This window comes from Chiloscyllium plagiosum, chromosome 6 (genome assembly GCF_004010195.1).
Source record: "Chiloscyllium plagiosum isolate BGI_BamShark_2017 chromosome 6, ASM401019v2, whole genome shotgun sequence".
Taxonomy (NCBI): domain Eukaryota; kingdom Metazoa; phylum Chordata; class Chondrichthyes; order Orectolobiformes; family Hemiscylliidae; genus Chiloscyllium; species Chiloscyllium plagiosum.
In genome coordinates, this window is record NC_057715.1 from 14,655,775 (window position 1) to 14,678,645 (window position 22,871).

A 22,871-nucleotide genomic window follows, 5' to 3' on the forward strand; every position below is an offset into this window, starting at 1 on the left:
AGACATAGTACTGGCACAGACCAATTCCCACGCACCACCTCCTGCCCCCATTCTCACTTCCCTTGACCTCCCTGCTCCACTTGGTTCCCCATTCCCAGCTTCACTTGACAGTGGCATCATAGGCACTGCATCTGCATGGGCAGTAAGAATGGCCCTGCAATCACAGTGGTAACAAATGAAGCCAATTTTTAATCAAAGTTGGGTGGCGTTTTACTGCACAGAATACCAGTTTGGATATAGGCAGGTGATGTGGGAAAACAGAGACTTATTAGAATTCCTCCTTAGTGACTATACAAGCTGCATCCAGTATCTTTATGTTGCCCTTTTGAACTCTAATGTGCTAGTATTAAATGCAAACAATTTTTATTTTGTTTCTTTCCTTCAGCTCAGGTTGCTGCAGCCTAGATCAGAAATGAACAATGTTGAAGCATTGCCAATTATTTGATGAGGTGGATATTTTTAAACTCACCTTCCTAAAGAAATTTCTACAATGTTGTGAACACTTTGATGTGAAATTAAATGTCAGTTTTATTTTCTTGAATAAAATATCTAAAGTCACCACAATCCACTAGACCATAGGAATGCTTTCACATTACAGAAGAGAGAGAGAGATATCATGGTGGTGGTTTAACCTGAGAATCCCCGCACCTCAGGTGATGGGAGAAGTTGAGAAGGAGAGTTTTTCATTGTAATCTCAACATGTATGAGAATTGAGCCCACCCTGATGGTTGTTACTATGCTTTGCAAACCAGCCACCAGCCAACTGAAGAAACTGAACGCCTTGCTTGAATAGGTAAATACAGAAATAAGAGTGACAATTAAACACTTCATGTTTAGACTTCTATTCTGTACATAACATTTGTACCTGATATGATGGTTGCATTAAGCACTCAAAATGAAACATGTTCTACTTTACAGCTATTTTTCACTTCGGATATTGGATTGACAACTGTGTGGAGCTTAGCTCATCCATTCTCATCACACCAATGTTATCTCAATCTTTTCTCCTGTAACTTTTCATGGATTATGAAAACTGCTGTTGCCAGTGTCGCTGTTTACTGAGCTGTAATATTCATTTGAATTTGATTTTTATTCTTAAGTCCTCCTGGTGAAGCAGGGATTTAATTACGGAAAAAAGTTCAGTTGTCTGCTTCACAACCAAGTGGATCACTGGGCTGTTTCTAAGGGCAGATCAACCACTTCAATGAAGTCTAGAGTCACATGCAGACCAGAGCCAGGTGCAAATTCCTGCCTCATGGACCAAGTGAAACAGATGGAATTTTACAACAATCCAGTAGTTATGAGGTCACGGTTACTGACACTAACTTTTATTCCAGATTTATTTAGTTCACTGAATATAGATTTCTCAGCTGCTGTGCAGGAAGCTTCCCTTATCACTGGATTACTAATCTCATAGCACATTGTTACAATTCCATTATGGAGTGTACCAGGATTATTTAACTAAATTAACAGCAAAAATATTTTTCCAGTTTACCAGTAATAGAGCCATTTTAAGACAGACAATCAATTCCTGGCACAAGAATAAGAGCTGAAAATGTGTTGCTGGAAAAGCGCAGCAGGTCAGGCAGCATCCAAGGAACAGGAGAATCGATGTTTCGGGTCTAAGCCCTTCTTCAGGAATGAGGAAAGTGTGTCCAGCAGGCTAAGATAAAAGGTAGGGAGGAGGGACTTGGGGGAGGGGCATTGGAAATACGATAGGTGGAAGGAGGTCAAGGTAAGGGTGATAGGCCGGAGTGGGGTGGGGGCGGAGAAGTCAGGAAGAAGATTGCAGGTTAGGAAGGCGGTGCTGAGTTTGAGGGATTTGACTGAGACAAGGTGGGGGGAGGGGAAATGAGGAAACTGGAAAAACCTCAACATCCGTCATATACCGATGCAAAGTACTCATTCAGAAACTCACCCATTTTGTGGCTCCACGCATAACCTCCCTCTGTCCTTGAGTGGGCCAACCCTTTCTCTAGTTACCCTCTTGCTCCTTACATATGAATAAAAGATTTTGGGAATTTCCTTAACCTTGTTTGCGAAAGATATCTCATGACCCTTTTTACCTCTCTTAATTCCTCATTTCAGACTGGTCCTACATTCGCGATACTCTTCCAAAGCTTTGTCTGTCTTGAGTCACTGAGACCTCCTGCACGCTTCCTTTATCCTGCTCGCAAGTCTCAATTTCACCAGTCACCCATGATTCCCTAAGCTTGCCATTTCTATCCCTCATTTTAACAGGGACATGTCTGTCCTGAACTCTAGTCAAGCTCTCTTTAAAAACTTCCCACATGTCCAGTGTGGATTTGCCTTCAAACAGCTGCTCCCAATTTACAATCCCCCAGCTCCTGCCGAATTTTGATATAGTTGGCTTTCCCCCAATTTAACACTCTTCCTTTAGGACCACTCTCGTCTTTGTCCATAAGTAATCTAAAACGTACGTAATTGTGATCACTATTCCCAAAGTTACCCCGCCCCCACATACACACACCACTGAAATTTCAACCACCTGGAGGGGCTCATTCCCCAACACCAGGTCCAGTATGGCCCCTTCCTGAGTAGGACTATTTTCATATTGCTCTGCTGGTCCAGGTGAATTTGAGGTCGGGGTGGAAGGTGTTGGTAACGTGGATGAACTGTTCAACCTCCTTGTGGGAGCACGAGGCAGTGCCGATACAGTCATCGATGTAGCGGAGGAAAAGGTGGGGGGTGGTGCCAGTGTAGCTGCGGAAGATGGACTGTTCCACATATCCTACGAAGAGGCAGGCATAGCTGGGGCCCATGCGGGTGCCCATGGCTACTCCGACCCCATACATATTAAGGATAAACTATGTGTTTGTAAGAGAGGTGGGGCATAAGAATTAGGAGCAGGACTAGGCTGTCTGGCCCTTCACAATGGGATGTCTTCCTTTCATATCTTTCTTCATAAGTATCTTTATTTCATCTTACATTGCTGATTATTCATATCTCATACACAAATTTGCAAATGACAGTTCTTTCCCTAAGTTTGAGTTATTCTGACAGTTTCCACACAGGCAGAAGTCTGTTTTTAGGACAGGGTACCAGTTCCAAGATTGAGGTCATCACTTGAGCAATAATATATTAGCAGTGATTTTCCATGTTCTGAAACAAATTCCTATTCTATAACTGAATGGTGCATAAGGAATAAATAATAGATACAAGGTGTCTCTTTATGTCTTTGAGAGTGTTAGGCTGGAAAAGCACAGCAGGTCAGGCAGCATCGGAGGAGCAGGAGATTCAACATTTCAGGCAAATGCCCTTCATCATGAATGAAGGCTGAGAGCCAAGGGGTGGTGAGATAATTGGGAGAGGAGTGGGGGTTGGAAGAAAGGTGGCTGAGAGTGTGATCGGTAGATAGAGTTGGGAATAATGGTGATACGTCGGAGAGGAGGGTCGAGCGGATAGTTGGGAAGGAAGATGAACTGGTAGGACACCTTATGAGGCGGTGTTAAGTTGGAAGGTTGGAACTGGGATAAAGTGGGGTGGGGGGGGGGGGGGGGGAGGGGAAATAAGGAAACTTGTGAATTCCACATTTATGCCATGGGGTTGGAGGGTCCCGAGGCGGAAGATAAGACGTTCTTCCTCCAGGCATCAACCTCCAGGTTAGGGAATGATGATGGAGGCGGACCAGATCCTGCATGCCCTTGGCGGAGTGGGAGGGGATTCGAAGTGTTTAGCCACGCGAGGTGGGGTTGGTTGGTGCAGGTGTTCTGGAGATGTTCCCTAAAGCGGTCTGCGAGAAGGTGTCTGTTCTCCCCAACGTAAAGGAGACAGCATCAGGAGCAACAGATACAATAAATAACGTGTGGAAGTATAGGTAAAACTTTGATGGATGTGGAAGGCTCATTTGGGGGTCTTGGACGAAGGTGAGGGAGGTGGTGTGGGCACAGGTTTTGCAATTCCTGCAGAGCAGGGGAAGATGCCAGGAGGGGAGGGTGGGTTGTTAGAAGGTGTGGACCTGACGAGGGAGTTGTGGAGGGAATGGTCTTTACGGAAAGTAGATAGGGGTGGGGAGGGAAATCTGGACTACACCTCCTCCCACCTTGCCTCCTGTAAAAATGCAATCCCTTATTCCCAATTCCTCCATCTCCGCTGCATCTGCTCCCATGAGGACCAATTCCACCAGATAACCACGTGCGAGGGGAAATTGTGGGCTTTAAAGGGGGTGGCTGATGACACCCTCCAGCACATCTCATCCACTTCCCGCACCTGTCTTTGAACCCCACCCAACCAACCACACAAGACCGAGGCCCGCCCACCAGTCCTCACCTTCCACACCACCAACCTCCATTTACATTGCATCATCCTCTGCCATTTCCAAAGATATATTTCCCTCCCCTATTTGCTTTCCATAAAGATCATTCTCTCCACAACCCCCTCGTCAGGTCCACACACCAACCCATCCTCTCCTCCTGGCACCTTCCCCTACCAGCGCAGGAAAAACTGTGCCTACACCTCTGTCCTAGGCCCCAAAGGAGCCTTCCACATCCAAAGGTTTGATCACGTACCACATTATTAACTAAATAAGAGACCATAGGGATAGTATACTAAAGTGAAGTATACTATCTTGCAAAGTATAGGTAAAACTTTGATGGATGTGGAAGGCTCATTTGGGGGTCTCTTGCATGGAGCACAAAAAGCGAGCATTCAGGTTCAGCAAGTAATTGGGAAAGTGAAGTGAATGCTGCCCTTTATTTCAAGAGAATAGAATACAAAAATATTTTACTAAAGCTTCACAAAGGTACACAAAGAATTAGTTCGACCATACCTAAAAAGAACTGCAAAGAGTTTTAGTCCCCTGGTCTAAACAAATACAGGAATGGAGGATATCCAGAGAAGCTAAATTTCAGTTATTTCAGGCAGAGGGATTTTTTTTTAAGAAAGCAAAGACAGGTCAAGTGCATTATGCTTGTACTCATTGGATTTTAGAAGATGATACCTTATTGAAACAAGTTGTTGCAGAAGTTGTTTTCCTCTTGTGGGAGAGAAAAGGAACAAAAAAGGACCTATCCTCTAAATAAGGGTTGCCTATTTAAGGCTGATTTGGTGGGCAGGCGGGTGGCGGGGCGGGTAGTAGTACATCTCAGATGGTAGTGAATCTGTGGAATTCTTTACTGCAGAAGGCTGTTGTTGAGGCTGGGCTGTTAAGTATGTTCAAGACAGATAGACGGTTGTTTTTTTTTAATAAACATCAGCAGGGTAATTAAGGAAAATGGAAAAGGCAGGGAAGGGGAGTTTAGGAATACTGGATCAGCCATCATCTCATTTAGTCTGCTCCATCACTGAACAAATTAGCCCACTTCTGCTTCAATACCTCAAAATCGTGTGGCATCAAACAGCATGTTAATACTTTCAGCTACAACTGAGATTTTACTGAACCTTTGAGATGGTTAGGTAGTAGAGACGTAAGGGTCAATTTCTCGGGCCCTTGAAATGTCACCACTGATCACTGGACATCACTATAACTTTATTAGTTTTTATTTTTCTTATAACTTTGCACAATGACTCAACAAATATGAAAACTAACCATCTGTGCACACAAATCATTTACTGAAAGGTGAAATTTACCAAAACTGGAAAAATACAACTTGAATTATTGCCTTTACATTAATCACAATGTACAGTTGCATCACTGCTTTAATTCCCAATATATTCTAATACCTTTTACAGCAAGATAATTAATTACACCCACATTTCATTGTAAATTGCTGCATTACAAGGCTTTTAACATTAATTTGATCAGAGGGAATGCCTATTTCCACAGAACTGGAAGCAGAATTACACACATAAACTGCATGTGAAAATGTTATTTGAAGAAACCATTGAAAGTTCCAGATGTGTAGATTGTCTTTCATTTGCTGCAGATTACAGCTCCAGATGCTCATTTTTTTTGTAAAAGCTCTAACATCCCAGGCACTGCTAAGTAGAGACCAGGCAGATTTCCACTGCCCTGCTTTCTTTGAATAATTTTGATGCGTTATTTGAGAGTATTCGAACTTTATTTTTGGGATGAAATGCTGTTTGGAAGTGCTAAGAATAAAATTCAAAATAAATTTACAAAACAAACTAAATGCCTTTGCTTTTCCTCCGTCAGAATGAATCATTCTGTGGTTTGAAGCTAGATAAGTAAACTACTGCATCTGACAAACTGAACTGTCCGACTTCTCCAATGAAGTTTAATAAAAAACAATGCCAACTACTTTCTAATTTTCACGGTACTAAACTGTGCAATAATTGTATCTTAAAGTTGGCTCACTAGGAACTAGCTTGCTTTGATCTATATTTGCCAGCTCAAAATGGTCATAAATCAGAACAAATGCAAAAAGCTAGAAATCTCAAATATTGATAACCCCAATAGATTTACCACCACCTAAATTAGGTTTTATTAGATAATTTATTTAACTGGGACTAGTCTTAGTGTATTGCTATGGCCTTAATCATAGAAGACAAATAATTATGACAGTAAACCTAAGCTTAGTGCAGGAAAATGAGATTTCAAAGAAAGATTGAATACATTCTAAAATGCACTAAACATTAGTACTATATTAGTGCACTATTAAGTATTGAATATTTCCAAACGAAACTAAGGTGCACTTTCCTCAATCCAGGAAATGTGCTGGGGTAGAGCTTTCTTATATTCTTGCTTTTCCTACAGACTACTGCTTCACATTTACACATTTCACCCAATCTCCTCCAGCATATTACCAATCCTAACCACACTATGGGCAACATAAATGATAATTTACAAAAAAAAAGTCAGTGGAATATGAAATAAGGTACAAAGCCAAACAATCCATTATTAGCCAGGGTCAACAGTTGCACCCCCATGAGAACAGAAAACTTTAATTATCCATGCTGAATGCTTTAAATGACACCTAACTAAATAGTAATGCAATTAATATTAAACTTTGTATGCTTTTCTGACAACAGCTAATCAGTGAACTCACATTAGACAAACTGATAATGCAAATTAGACAATCTAAACTCCTGGAAGGTAACTTGAGCCAGTTAGTTAATGAAATATCCTATAATAGGTGATCCAGCAAAAGTCCAGCAAATAGACAAACTAGGTCACTGATATCCCACAATGCTATGTTCCAATCACACTTCAAAGCAGAATTGATTTAAGAAAAAAAGGTCAACATTTTGGGCTAATGATTGGAGACATGCTCTTGGCAGCTGCAAGTCAATGATGGAGACCAAAAATGTAGAAAAGCCCAACAGAAGCATCACCTCACCCAACGTTGAACTGGTAACACTGCCAGGTTCCCTGAATCATATAAAGGTTCTGAATATTTCAAACTCCCTCCCTGAACCCATCTTTCTGGATTTTAAATTTCACATGAACATTTTCCTCAATTATAAACTTAGTTCCAATACATTCTTCCTCATTGAGACAATTCTTTTTCAATTTCACTGATTCAGTTGCTTGCCCAGATTAATCTGTATGTAACTTTCTACATAACTATTTTAAGTAGGAAAGCAAAAATAAAATTAATGTTAAACACATTTCCGACCAACTATACTTCTCAAAGCGACTTAGGTTCATACACTGCAATCTGAATATTGAACAGTACCCAAAGAGAGCATTCTGAATTCCCCCCCTTTGTACAAAAACTCCCGGGAAAAGAGAGTTTCACCATCCAAAAAAAAAAATGCAGTTTTTCACAAACTCATGTACGAAAATCACAAGTGGGCTTTCCCCTGCAATGACAGCCATGAGTTTAGCTCGCTGATTTCATAAGGATGAAAATGCTGGCTTCTAATTGCAAACCCTCCAAAGGATCGACATTCAGAAAATTTTTAGTTTAAGTTAGAAAGCAGTTACTCTGAGTTTCACCATCCAAATCAGAGGTATCAAAATATGGGCAGTTCTAGGACAGAAAGTCAAATCAAGAGCTTTATGCCCAGTTATGCAAAAGCTTGTTTAACCCATCCACCAGAGCCTTCAGCAAAGGTAGGACAAAATATTTCTGCCTTTGTTACAAGGTTTACATTTGGTGTTGCAAGGATTGCTTCAGCTCTTTCCTACACTAATGAAAAACCTAAAAAGTTAACAAAAACTTCTAACTAAAGTTTGCAAGTATATCATCAGTGTCCATCAGCACCAGTGCTGGTGATGCTATTAAGATTTGAGAGGGTATTGTTGCAAACCCCCTCCCCATGCTGCTGTGCTCTGGCAAAGTCATGAGAGTTTCTTCACATATCAAGAATCATTTTAAACTTGACACTACTTCATGCCAAAACAGGATTACTTCTGAATGTTTTGGATTCAGTTGATGAAAATCCAAAGATAAGGCTAAAGCTTTAATGATTACAATAGTGCAGGTAGCTATTTTTAATATATACACTACAGCAATGTAGACATGGACACCTTAATGCGTATTGGCCATTGACTTACATTGAAAAAATAAAGCAAGGTGGTCACACCTGTTTCTGCAATAGTTTAAACATGAACTTGACCTGTTAGTTGCAGGAAACGAAGGGTGTACAATACCAGTTATGGCAGAGACACAATACTGACATTTGTTTTCACAAGTAGTAAGCAGATTTCACACTTCTAGAAAGACATTCCAAATAAACTAGACCTATCAAACTTTGTTGGAATGGTGAGCCAATGACTGTACATCAAATACACCAAAACAGTTAAGATGTTAAATGTAGAAAAGGAATGTGAGAAAACCAAAAAAACAAAACAAAACAGCTATAAATACTGGGCAAACTGGGCTTTGTTTGTTGTATTCTCAGAAATAACTGGCTTTAGTCTTCTAGAGAACGGAATGCTGTTTGCATGTCTTCGAAGAGTTGCAAGTAGTCTGCTTTGATTTTTGCCTCTCCATCCTTCACTGGGTCCTGGAAGGAAGACAGTCAGATCAATGTAATTGCAACAAGCAAGGTCAGACTCCTAAATTGCCACCATCTTTGATTCCCCTCAGTGAATCTTTGACATGTTAAATTTTCATACTGGTACATCTAAATAAAATTTATTACCAGTCATTCATTCTTGTTTCTCTTGCTTTTATCTGGTAATTACAATTACCACAATTCATTGCTTTTCATCTTTACCTGGGATTAGTTGAGCAATCAAATTGACTTCTGCTAATAACATGATATTTCAAAGTGCAGCATGATTTTCATCCCCTCAAAATTAGTGCCCATGTAATAGTCGACCCTATAAATGGAACCTTGAAAAATAGTCTAAAAATTCGACTGCTGCATGAATATATACAGTATGCTAATTTTGATTTATGGATTTTTCTAGGATTACATCGCAAAAATACAGAAGAATCCTTTGCATCTCTGGGATACAGAAGCTTAAAAGAAAAAAAAAGTTAGGTGGTCTTCAACCAAGCTCAAGAGGGAACAGGCCCAAATTAAAACACTGATTCAAATTTCACAAGGAAGCTGGACAGCTTGTGTGGCATCTGGTAAAATATCAGGAGTGAAGGGTGTTGAAGGCAAGAGGTGGCATAATGTTATTCAAATTACAGAGTCTTTTACTTTGTACTTAATTGTGCAATGTGTAACTTGCACATTTGGAGATGCTTTGAAAACTAGAAACGGAAAGTGTCCTACATTCTTCACATCCCCTAAAAATTACCAATCTGTCCAAGAAATACCACATTTTTCGGTTATTGCAACTCCTCTTAATCAGTTTCAAAAGGTGGTAATTGCTGGTCACAGGCCTCTAGTCTGAAAAACTGGAGAGGCAACTTTTTAGAAATGTATTAAATAATGCAGGGAATGGATAGAGTTAATGGTAGTTGGCTTTTCCCTTGGATGGGGGACTTTAAAAATCTGCCCACTCATCTTGAAGGTGAGAGGAGATAGAGTTAACACACACAAGGGGCAAATACCTTTTTTGTGAAGAGGGTGGTTCGTGTGGTATAAACCTCCTGAAGAAATGGTAGATGTAGGTACAATTACAACATTTAAAGACAGTTGGATAAGTGCATGAATAGGAAAGGAAGAGGCCAAGAGCAGGCAGGTGGAATTAGTTTAGTTTGGGATTATATTTGGCATGGACTGAATTGGACCAAAGGATCTGTTTCCCTGCTGTGTGACACTGTGCAAACTCCAGTCACACTTTCCATGTCTGTGTGGGCTCCTCCAAATACTCCGGTTTCCTCTCAGTACAATGATGTGCAGATTAGCCTGGGTAAATGAGATTACAGGGATAGGGCAGGCAGCTGGGCCTGGTTAGGATACTCATCAGGGGTTTGGTTAGACTTGATGGGCTGAATGGCCTCTTTCTGAACTATAAGGATTCTATGAGTGAGGCTAGCTTTTAATTCCTTTCCGTCATATATTCAGCAGTGACCAGCAGAGAGCATTCATTGAGATAGAAAGACCGAGCATCTTGCTTATTCTAAACCATTACCTTGAACTTCATGGAACTCAGCTTGTACAATATCTCGCCCATGTGCTCACGGATAATCGACCATGTAATCTTGTTATCACTTTGAGCAGTTGACTCGACAGCATGCCGAGCCATATCGTAGAAGCCAATCATATTTGATAGCATACCGACAGTTTTGTAGAATGGGCAAAATCTAAGGGTGAGGAAGAACAGGATAGTTTTGTCAGAATACAACAGAAAACATTACTTCAAACTTATTCTGGATTATGCTTTGCAAACTATCAAATAAAGTTCAGCAAGTTTACCATATCTACAAGCATCACTGCAGAGTGCAAGAACTCCCAAGTTTCTCACCAGCACCAGCCATCTCCTCTGACACACTTCCATTAAATTCATCCACTCAAGAAACATTAAAAGGATGAGGAAATCATGCAATTCTTTACTGTGCATAACTCAAGGCTTTAAACTCTAACCTTCCACTACCCTCAAATCGACATACCTACTCACCACAGTTACTTGAACCCTTTCCCCCACAACAGTCTAAAACAGCCCAAAACAAACTGAATACACAACCACATTCTTAGACACACTCATGCAAACTCTTGTGCATTGGCATAAACCTGTTCCCTACTTTTAAAACTATTCAGATCCCCCTCAAAATAAATCCTCAAATATTCCATTATCTGTACACATTCTCCAGGGAACTAACCTGAAAGAGAGCACTAGGAAGAGGTTATACACTTAATCAGACTGTCTTAATATGATGAACGTGACACCTTTACACTCCACAATTGCTAACTTTCCATTCCCCTCCTCTCAACTACATCAAATCAATGCCTAAAATATTTGCCTCTGCCAGCAGAAGAGACTAACTGGTGACCTGAGCATGTCCACACTGCAAACACTTACTCTCAGGTTCTCAAAATGCAATTCATTTCCACACGTCACTAAGGAGAATTCATTAGGGTACTAAAAACAAAAACTGAGGAATGTGGAAATCTGAAACAAAAACAAAAACTGAAGAAACTCATCAGGTCTGGCAACATCTGTGAAGAAAAAGCTGAATTAGTGTTTCAGGTCCAATGACCCTTCCTCACTGCTAAAGTGTCACTGAGCTCAAAAAGTTAGCTCGGTGTACTTTCCACTGAAGTTGCTAGACCTGCTCAGTTTCTCCAGTAATTTTGGCTTTTGTTTCATAGTATACTATTGTTTTTCATAATCTTTATGAGGCTACAGTGACAGAATATATTAGTGATATATATTAAAGTTCCTACAGATTCTATCATTAGCACAGTAGGACTCAGGAGAGGAGGACAAATACTGCCACAAACTCAATTCATCACCAACACTCCCTTAATACAGAATACACAGCATACAAACAGACCATTCAGCTCAGTCAATGCTAATGTTTAAGATCGGCACAAGTCTTCTACTTCATATCACCTTGTCAACATATCCTTCCATTCCTTTCTCCTTGTTTGTCCAGCTTTCAGTTAAATGAATCTTTTCTATTTATCTCAGACCATCCCTATGGTAGGGAGTTCTAAATTTTTACCACTCTGGGTAAAGAACTGAAATCACATTTCATGGGATATGAAGCTTTTTCAGAATTCCCTATTTGATACCTTGATGAATATTTAAAAAAAAAATGTTAGTGGTCTCTACTTTGCTCTATCCTACAAATGGAACCAGTATGTATCCAACCAAATATTTTCATAACTGCATAGCAGAAAGAGTTGTTGTAAGTATCAAGTAGAATAGAGAGTGCGCTTAGTGGGAGAGGAAAAGCATGGGAGAGCATTCACCTGTCGTAGGGTGTATATCCATTCTGTTGTAGGAAATCATCCTTAATCAATTTTGCAACCTCCAAAGTTATTTTGTCACTCTCTGCCAGGGATGCCTGTACAAAAATTTAAGATACTTCAAATGAGTAACCAAACCAAACATTCTGCCGTCACTCTTCCATTAACAGTCCCAGATTTTACTTTCAATATTATCTGTATAGTGAAGCCATACCAAAGAACCTTGCAACCCACATATCAAAAGCTGCATTCAATGATAGTACAACAAAAGGCACAATACATATCCATACCCAGTTAGTGTCTGCATTAACAAATACAGAGATAGAACTCAGACAGGTGAGGTTTATAGGTTTTCTAAAGTGGTGTTGTTTGAGGAAAAAAACATTGACCAGGATGCCATAGAACTTTGTGCTTTTGCTGTTATGCCATGAAACCTTGTGTCCATCTGAATGAGCAGCCAGGGCCTTAGCTTAATGCTCTTGGAATGACAAACTGTTTGCTTAAATTCTGTGTTCAAGAGCTGGATTGGGGTAGAGCTGCAAGGCTAACCCAAAGATGCTGTGCCAAATTAAGTCTGGACAAACTTGTACTGTTTTTTAAATCTCAGCAAAGCTGCAAACTTGAAAAACAACTGCACAATGAGGGGAAAAATATACAGCAACAGGTTAATACAGTCAACCTCAAATCAGTACTGTTACCATAATAAAAATGTACAAAGTAAGATTTTCCAAAAAACTTCACAGGAGTGCTGGATAAAATGAAGCAAATACAGATCCATTAGGCTAGGTGACTGAAAGGGATATTTTAAGAAGCATTTTAAAGTAGACAGAGTGTCAGACTAAAGGAGAGAGTTCTAGAGATTAGGGCCTAAGTAGCTGCAGCCTGTTGCATGAACTAGTTTGTGCATCTAAAATCAATAGGAAGTGGTGTTTGAAAACATTTAAGAATGAAGTAGGTGGCTATACTTCTGGTGTCTGTTCCAGTCTGATTTTGCAGATGAAAAGGATTTGAGCAACGTGAGGTTTTCCACTAAATGCGGCATACAAAAATTAAAAGCAGCATACTCACTTTTCCAACAAGCTGGACAATTTCTGCTAGGTCCTCTTCTTCCTGCAGGATCTCTTTAGCTTTGGTCCTCAATGGCACAAATTCAGGGAAGTGCTTATCATAGTATTCATCCAGAGCACGTGTGTACTTACTGTAACTGATCAACCAGTTGACTGAAGGAAAGTGCTTGCGCTGTGCCAACTTCTTATCCAACCCCCAAAACACCTTGGTTAAACAGAGAAGATAGTTTGTGATCAAAATGTTTCATTTCCTTTTAAAAAAAAGGATGCTGACAACTCTCCTCTCAAAGTCTTAACTTGCACTGCCTCATCTTTAACTTTCTTCAGTAATGCAGTCACCTTTGCCCAAGCTCTTCATTTCTGTGAAGTGTGGTTTAGGGGTGGGTGTCTGGAGAAATAAGGTGCAAGTTAGGGAAGGTGGGAAGAACAGAGTGAATGGGAGCAGGCAAGATCATGAAAGAGGCTGAGGGAGGGAGTAACAATGTGAAAACAGAACGGGAGTAAATGAGAGAAAGCAGCCAATACTTTTCTCCTGACTGCATCGCATTGCCATCTGGTGGCGAGGACGTAGATAAACTGGAAGGATAGATTGCAGTTCTTCCATGAACTGGACTACTCGCGTACTCTTACTGTTAGACTTCTAAGTAAGAGTCCCATCAGCATGGACTCTATAGTGGGACTTGAGCAACCTTTGGCTCAAAGAAGAGTGAGTGAGTCATGACAGAAGATAACATCTATAAACAGGAGAAGAAACAAACACTGTAGATGCTGTACAGTGAAATAAAAACAAAATGGAGAAAGTCAGTAGGTCTGGTAGCATCTGTGGAGAGAGAAACACAGGGTATGTTTTGAGTCTGATAAGACTCTTGAGTTAGAGTTCTAAAGAATAGTCATGTTGGACTCAAAACATTAGCTCTGTTTCTCTTACCAGGGAAGTAACAGTACAACAGAATCAATCTCCGATCTTCCAATTTCCCTAATTCAGGACTTTATAGAATTTAACCTGAGGGTCACCATGCCTCAGGCAAGGAGTGCAGTTGACAAGGTGGGATCTACATGGTAACCTCAGCTGATGGAGGAACTGAAGCTGTATAGTTAGCATCATGTTACATCAAGCCAGCTGTCCAGCCAACGGAGCTAAATCACTTCCTATTCCAGATAAGGGAGATCCTACAGAACCAATATTTCACTGAAAATGACAACTTTCATACTTCATAGGATGCAGACATTGCTGACTACACCAAGATTACTCATCCCTAGTTGACCAAAGGGCAATTAAGAGTAAAGCACACAGCTAAAAGGCATGTAGGCCAGTAAGGATGGCAATTTCCTCCCTAAAAGGATGTATGTGAATCAGATGGGTTTTTAAGACAATTGATAGAGTTACATGGTCATTATTACTTTACTTTCCTTAATTCCACATTTGTACCGAATTCAAATTGCTCCATCTGCTATGGTGAATTTCAAACCCATGTTGCCAGAGCCTGGGCGCTGGATTACTAGATCAATGACATTAAACTGAAATTTGGAGAGGTGATGAGTAGAGGTAAAGTCCTGATTAAAAAAAAACAAAGGGCATGAGAACAAGAGTCCAGATTCCATCCTGCAAATTCTCCTTGTCTAGGCACGTTATTGGAAAAACAGCTCGGGAAAAAAAAAAGAAAAAGGTCCCACCTGGACCAAACACACCGTCTGTAAATGGCTGAGGTGACTTGAAACTATTTGCATTGTATTAGGGTGCCTAGTAGACGCTGGCCTTGCTACATGTTGGCAGTTGCAACTCATTTCTGAGCTTGGCCAGTTATTTTCATTTGCCCCCTTCTCTTTGGGCTATGCGCACTGCTTCAATAGTCAAAGTTATTCTGGTACATACCATTTTTATTACTCATTCACATGTAGAAATGGACCAAAGTGAAATGGATAAACAAGAATTTAAAAAGAGATTGTTTCTCCACTGTACCTGGTTTAAGTTGCTGAATAACTCAGGATGCCATTAAGTGGTAAGATTACAATGAAGCAATTGTGAAGAAGGATTTCAGTGGTGCTTACACATGATATTCAAATAGTTGCTTAGTTGCATACAACTTCAGTATTGCAGAAAAGCATTTTATTGATTATTTTTAAACCTGATAAGATGACAAAATCTTTTTTCAGCATTACTCAAATTTGGTATTCTTATTTGGCAGGTTGTAATTAGTGGAGTGCCCCAGCTATGAACACTGACTTCAGCTATTTAAATGTCTTCAAGGCAGAGATTGATAAATTCTTAATCTCAAGGAATTAAAGCGATATGGGAAGAGTTCGGTAAGTGGTGTTGAAATGCCTATCAGCCATGATTGAATGGCGGAGTGGACTCAATGGACTCAACGACCTTACTTCCACTCCTATTTATGGGTTTATGGTCTTATTTACTTAAGTCACTAACATAGGTGGTAAAGTGAAAGGGGGTAACGTTGCTAAGTTTATTAATGATATAAAGCTAGCTAAATGTAAGGTGAGAACACAAAGGTTGCACGGAGATACAAACTGGTCAATAAAAGTGATTAACAAGAAAGCAGATAGTGTATAATATGGAAAACAGTGAGGTAATTACTCTTAAGCATAAGAATAGAAAAGCAGTTTTTCTTTTCAAAAAGCATAACTTGAGTGTGTTGATGTTCAGAGTGACTTGGCGTGTTTGCACCAGGAGCAATGATAGCATGCAGGTACAGCACATAATTTGGAAGGCAAGTTGTATGTTAGACTTTAGTACAAAGGAATCTTACTGGGATTGGTGAGAATACACTCGAGATAGTTAATTGTCCATATTTAAAAGGGAGATAATATATTTGCATTAGAAATGTGCAACGTTCACTAGACCGATTGTAGGGGTTGAGGGTTGCTGTATCACAAAGTACTGAGCAAATTGGACTCAGGTTTAGATGAATGAGCATGATCTCATTCATACATTCAAATGTTGAAGGGGTGCAATATGTACATGGACAATCTGCGTACCCTGGGGAAGCTTAAAAAAAAAAAGGAGGGACATCCTCAGATAATGGATTGGTCATCTAGGACAATGATAAAATATTTCACACAAAGGGCTGTGAATCTTTGAAATTCTCGGACTTGAGGTTATGAATTCTCCATTTTTAAACCTATATTTACAGCTGAGACAGACAAATTTGTAGTCTCTCAGAGAAATAAAGGGATATGGGAGCAGCTAGGAAAGTGGGATTGAAGCTCAAGACCAGGCACGATTGTATTGCATAGTAGGGTAGGCTCAAAAAGCTGTAAAATTTACCCCAGTTCTTATCACAAGTTCCTGAATAATTCCAGTCAAATAGCAGAGTGCACAAATCAGCAACTTCAAAGCACCAAAACACTGAGTCAAGAATGGTTAGTTTGTGTGTGGGGAATAGGCCTCAGAAAATGTTTTATACAGGACAAGATATGGAAATACAGGAATGCTAATATATAATACACCTACTTAAGTGATCTACCAGATGTCATAAAAATATGATTGACTGCATCAGTTAGAAACTTGCAAAACCTTCCATCCTTGGTAAAATTCAAGATGATCGATTGCATACATTGAATCATCCTCATTGCAACCGAATGTGTCCCAATGCATGTTAAAGCAGATAAAAGCAGATCATTCTAATTTGTTTACTGTTGCCAACAGGAATAGTACAAATGAAAAGCCTGAACAAGCGCGTTTGTTTCAGTTTACCTGTACGATACCAAGAGTCGCTGATGTCACAGGATCAGAGAAATCACCACCAGGGGGAGAAACTCTGCACCAAAGAGGAGAATATTAGTTCATTTCATTAACGTCATTAACAGATTAAAGATCATTAGCATATTAAGACTGTGATTAAAGCAATTTAGATACAGAGACCAAGATCACTTCAAGATTTGCTTTGGGGTTTGTCATATGGATTTCTAAGACTTGGTGTTTAAAAATTGTCCACAACTGTCTGCACAATGAACCAAAAATTATAATTAGTGACTTAAGCTTGACAGAGCTCAGTAAACAACATGCATTACTTGACTAATTTCATTTAATTAATATCTGCAATTACATGAAAAGACAAGCATGAAAAGGTATACTTCATTTTTTTAATGCAATGGATAAATAAGCCACCAGCAGCTTCCCACTGAGATTAACCCCCTTGCACACAGGGCTGATGCTTCTATTTTCTGATCAAATACTTACGCTCCAACAATGCTGACACTACCCTCACGCTCAGGGTTTCCCAGGCACTTCACCCGACCTGCACGCTCATAAAATGAGGCCAAACGGGCACCCAGGTAAGCTGGATAACCACTGTCTGGAAAAACAGATCAAGTTAGTTTCTATTATATTCTTGATTAGTTGTATTAAGTATTGGGATAATATTAGTCTCCTGAAAGTACAGGTCTAAGTAAAAGTAATTGCAACTGTTTTCAGAAAATTGGAATCCCAGCCAATTGTTTTGGATCTGCCGGAGATATCCTCAGAACATGAGGTGAATGGCATTTCAGTAAACAGTCCCAATATTACTTTCAGCCCCAAATGCACATTACTGAAACAATGTAAACTAGGATGCAATAATGGCAATTAATGTATCTTCCATACACTATCTTTGCAGAAGGCATCTGGGTGCATCTTTTTGCAAGAGGCAAGTCAAGTTGCATTAATTATTTAAAACTAAGCCTCAACTTCTCTGCTCAGGTGTTGTCTGCCTTTAAAAATCAGAAGGCTTGTTTTATATTAGCTACTAGTTACCAAGTTTGCCAACACTGTTGGCCAACACAGTTACACTTAATTACCATAAAAAGAAAACCCTCAACAGAAACAGAAGAAACGGATGCCAATAAATGCAAAGAAGCGTGATCAAAATTTGCCCCAATCACCAACTCATTTCTAAAATGCAGAATAATATTTTAACAGCAACATTGTTCACAAAATACCTACCAGCAGGCATTTCTGCTAAACGTCCAGAGATTTCTCTTAGTGCCTCAGCCCATCGGGATGTGGAATCTGCCATCATACTAACATGGTAACCCATATCTCTGAAGTATTCAGAAAGGGTAATGCCTTTAAAATGTGCCAAACAGGAAGAAACAAATAAAAGTTGACATTTTTTCAGTATAAATTGAGAAGCCTGCATTATTTTATTACATTATAAGAGAGTGCAGTAAACAAAATGATCAGTTATGCGCTTGGCAGGGGTGAAGTAACAGAAAAGTTGAGCACAGCGCCCGTTCACTGATTAGATTAGATTAGATTACAGTGTGGAAACAGGCCCTTCGGCCCAACAAGTCCACACCGACCCGCCGAAGCGAAACCCACCCATACCCCTACGTTTACCCCTTACCTAACACTATTATTTTATTGCATCATAAGAGAGTGCAGTAAACAAAATGATCAGTTATGCGCTTGGCAGGGGTGAAGTAACAGAAAGGTTGAGCACAGCGCCCGTTCACTGCTGGAGATGTTGCTTCCAAAGAGCAGCAAGCAAATGAGGATAAGCAAAGGACAAGGATGAATCTTTTGAATACTCCCAAAACAACATTTCAGGGTTTGGAAAGAGAAGCTTTTGGCTGTGACTTGAATGGCGACAAGCTAAGATCATTACAAGAAACTGGACAATGGAACTCAATTGATGAACTGTGGAAGGCTGCAGAGATGGTAGTACCTGGTTATTTCAGTGTAATTTGAGAGACACTTGGTTTAATAATGTCAAAGGGGTAGAAACAGATTGAAGAAATTCAAACAGAACTGAGAGAACAACTCTCAGATCTGGGAAACGACACATCCAAAACATGGGAGACACAAGTGATGTTGGAGACAGGCCAGTACATAGCTTTAAATGAATCAAGAATTGGCTGTTCAAGGACGGGATGATAACAGTTTTAAAACAAAAGGATGCAAGGTGCCCTAAATCATTTAAATGAAATGTCAGGAAGGTTAGTTAGGTAATTGGGAGTAATCAACTACACATTTGGCTTGAAAAACCAAGTTTAAAGATCAGATTATTAATTGTAGAACTATCTTTTGATATCTCTTTGCTACACTGACAAGGAAATGTAGGATTATCTTCAAGCAAGATCCATTTACAAGCCAATATGAACATTAATCTTTCTCCACTAGTAAAAGCTATTAGAACCAAATCACAAGTCAATGCAGCAAATTAAAATAATTAAATATTACACCTGTGTAGATGGAGGCTTCCCTGGCAGCGACTGGCATGTTCGAGGTATTAGCCACCAAAGATGTTCTCTTCATAATGCTTTCCACTTTTCCATCAACTTCCATTGTCAGCTAGAAGGGACAAGAAAAATAGGGTACAATAGCATCCAGAATGATCTAAATTTGTTCAGAGAAGGCCAATTGGCACAATTATTCAATATCTACAACCATGAACCTACAATGCTGTGTTTAAAAGTGTATCAGTAAAATACGCACCCTCACTAATTAGAACACTGATGTCTTCACCCAACAGGGGAAGGTTAAATAATAGGAGCTGAACAGAAGACCAAATACATCAATAGGCAATAATCATGATGAAAAATTACAAATACTAAGATATCAGACAAAAGACACCATTGTCTGAAGTAGGAACCATCTCACAGCAAGAGAAGGTTCTATTGAATGATGATTTATTGTATTTGTACTCTACAACAAACATGGTAAAATACAGTGAAAATCTGCACATGTTGCCACAATCCAGCACTATTTTGAATAATTTAAGAACATATAGCTTTAAAACAGATACTTGTGTACACTTGCTCATCTCTGGGCTAAAGGTTGGAGAAAAGGAGTTCAGGTCAGGCATTGTCAAGGGGGTAGTCAATTTCAGTAGACTAAATGAGAGTTTCTGCACTTTAGCGAGTGATGCCCACTTAATTGCTGAGGAATCCAAGTTGGATGTTAAGAAAATATTGCAGAATATTCTCAAGTTAAAATTGGAAGCTATGTTTGCAAATAAAAGTATTTCCTTATGGAAAAGGACTTGAAACTAACCTCTGGGAAATCTCTCAGTACTTCAGACATTTCATTGCCACGTTCCCCACATCCAACATAGATGATCACATCACTATTAGAGTACTTTGAGAGTGACTGAGAAATCACAGTCTTTCCACACCCAAAGGCACCTGGGATTGCTGTGGTTCCACCTTGTACGCAACTTAAACACAAGAACAGGATAAAGAAATACAATGAACCCATGATAAGCCGACTCTCCTGTCAACATAAAAATGCAAAGTATTCCTTACATTAGTCTCCGTGTCAAGTACATTATACAGAAATGGATGAGTGTTGTACAGGGGCTATTCATTCTGAGAAGGAGGTCTCTTCACACATGGTTGAAAAAAGATTGTCAAACTATAAAAAGTACCTTAAAAACAAGCCAGATATCCCTGCAAGGTAGCTTGTACTAAAATGTCACTATGTAAACAACCCTATTCCCCATACAGACTTGTTTAAACTTCATACAAGGCTTGAAGAGACAGTGATCATAACTGGAGAGCATTCTTAAAGGAGAGGAAGCAAAAGTGGGTGAGGAGAGGAGAGAAAAATAGCTGTGAGATTAAGTGACTTAAGTATAGGCATCAGTTAATTATTCTACACAAGTCAAGTCTGCGCTTGCAATTTCATGCATCACTGGGGCCCACATCAATTCTCAGAACGGTCACATTGCATGGGGCTCTGGGTCAGAATCAGGAAATTTCACAGTTCAAAACACGACATTTGGTACCCAGTTGAAACAGTTTTTGGCTCTCTTTAGTATAATTTCAGTCTGTGTCCAGAAAGGTATATTGGCATGGAATTGTTGAACACAGGGACAGGTCAGGCTATCCTGTCTGTGCTGGCCACTTGCAAGAGCAACTCAGCTAGATCAGTTGTGGTCTATCATAACACGTTTGCTTGGTATTCTGCTTTGAATCATTAATTCTACGATCCCACATACCTTTTTAAGCATTTTGTCAACCTGTCTTTTTGCACACATCTTACAGGAGACCAAACAGTAGCTGACCTCAACTTCAGATTGTATCTGGTAGAAATTTAATTGCTGTCTTTTATATCAGTCTATTGCATAGTTGTGAAAAGGCACTGCAGGTGGGAATTTTGATAAGTCTGTGTTTGAACCAAAGTGCATTTAGTTGAAGATAGACTCACGGGAAAAGTGCATCCAGCACACGCTGTCCTGTCAGCAGAGGGTGACTTGCTGGGAGCTTCTCAGTAACTGGCCTTACCTGACGTACAGGCCATACTTGAACCATGGTAAACTTCTCCTTAATGCCTTCAAATTCAAGTTCCAGAACAACATCCTTTATAGAAATGAGAAAATAAGAGCAAGAAGCCATTATTGCCATCTTCATAAAAGACTGCTATTTGAACAGCTTTGTTGCCATCTAAATGCACTTGGAGATGTTAAATTCATTTACTAAGACATATTCACAATCTTAAAACATTCACTTTCTTCACCACAGCTGCTCAGTGACTGCTGTGCATAACCATGTTGCCTGTAATTTTTACTGTTGCCTCATGTATGCATGGCAGTAACTTCAGGAACTGAATCTCCATTGGCATATCAATTGGTGTACATGGAACCTCTGAGCAGCTGCATAGCTTAGGAGGAACGCTAGCTTATATCATTTACATGATGCATTTCAGTAATTCCCCATGGTTCATTTGATAGCAGTTCATAAACGTGCAACCTTTACCACCTAGAAGGACAAGGGCAGCAGGTTACCTTCTAAGATTACACACCATCCTTATTTGCAACTACATCATTCCTTCAAAGTCACTGAGTCAGAATCCTATAATTGTTTCCCTGAATGGCTTGGTGAGAGAGGCTTCACTTGATGAACTACAGTGCTTCCAAAAAGATAGCTCATCACCATGATTTTAAGGACAGTTAGGGATGAACAATAAATGCTGCTTTTGCGAGCAATGCCAACATACTTTGACTAATATGCCTGATATTTGTTCGAGGTTAATATAGGATAGGGGAACAGATCTGGGTGGGTTATTCTTCAGAGGGTCAGCAAGGACTTGTTGGGCCAAGGGCTCATTTCTAAAAAAAAAAAGGAAAAAAAGACAACCAATTTGTTTAAGGTTTTGGACTCTGGCATGACTCAAATGTTAAAATTTTCTCCAGATCCAAGCTCTTCCTTAGTTCAAACATTGCCTGCCTGACAGTCAAAGTTCTTGTGCACCTCACTGCACACTTGAGCCCCATCAGTCCCCTTAGCAAGGAGGTTTTGACCTAGATTTTCATACCCTTCCAGTTCGCTCTTCCTTCAAAATCTTTTAGTCATTATCCTGTTGACTCATACTTATGATTAACAACTTTTTTCAATTAGACAAACATTCTTTAAATTCTTTTTGGCGATGTGGGTATTCCTGACAAGGTAACCTTTGCTGCCCATCTCCAGTTGTACATTGACATAAGTGCAGTGAACAAATGCGATAATAATCATCCTGTATTGCGAAACAGAATTATAGAGTCATAGAGATGTACAGCATGGAAACAGACCCTTTGGTCCAACCCGTCCATGCCGACCAGATATCCCAACCCAATCTAGTCCCACCTGCCAGCACCCGGCCCATATCCCTCCAAACCCTTTCTATTCATATACCCATCCAAA

The 22,871-nt window shown here is 39.8% G+C and overlaps 1 protein-coding gene across 1 annotated transcript in view; it reads right to left on the reverse strand.

The window, feature by feature from the left end:
- Positions 1–5,483: 5,483 nt before the first annotated feature.
- atp6v1ab (ATPase H+ transporting V1 subunit Ab) overlaps positions 5,484–22,871 on the reverse strand; it is a 33,754-nt gene continuing 16,366 nt past the window's right edge. The window contains exons 6-15 of the mRNA XM_043691254.1: positions 21,397–21,548; positions 20,242–20,404; positions 19,431–19,539; positions 18,190–18,312; positions 17,449–17,563; positions 16,963–17,026; positions 13,252–13,455; positions 12,187–12,281; positions 10,403–10,574; positions 5,484–8,874 (exon numbers count right to left, since the gene is read on the reverse strand). Coding sequence (XP_043547189.1) covers positions 8,782–8,874; positions 10,403–10,574; positions 12,187–12,281; positions 13,252–13,455; positions 16,963–17,026; positions 17,449–17,563; positions 18,190–18,312; positions 19,431–19,539; positions 20,242–20,404; positions 21,397–21,548 — 1,290 coding nt within the window. The 3' untranslated portion in view covers positions 5,484–8,781. The remainder of the gene's footprint in view (positions 8,875–10,402; positions 10,575–12,186; positions 12,282–13,251; positions 13,456–16,962; positions 17,027–17,448; positions 17,564–18,189; positions 18,313–19,430; positions 19,540–20,241; positions 20,405–21,396; positions 21,549–22,871) is intronic.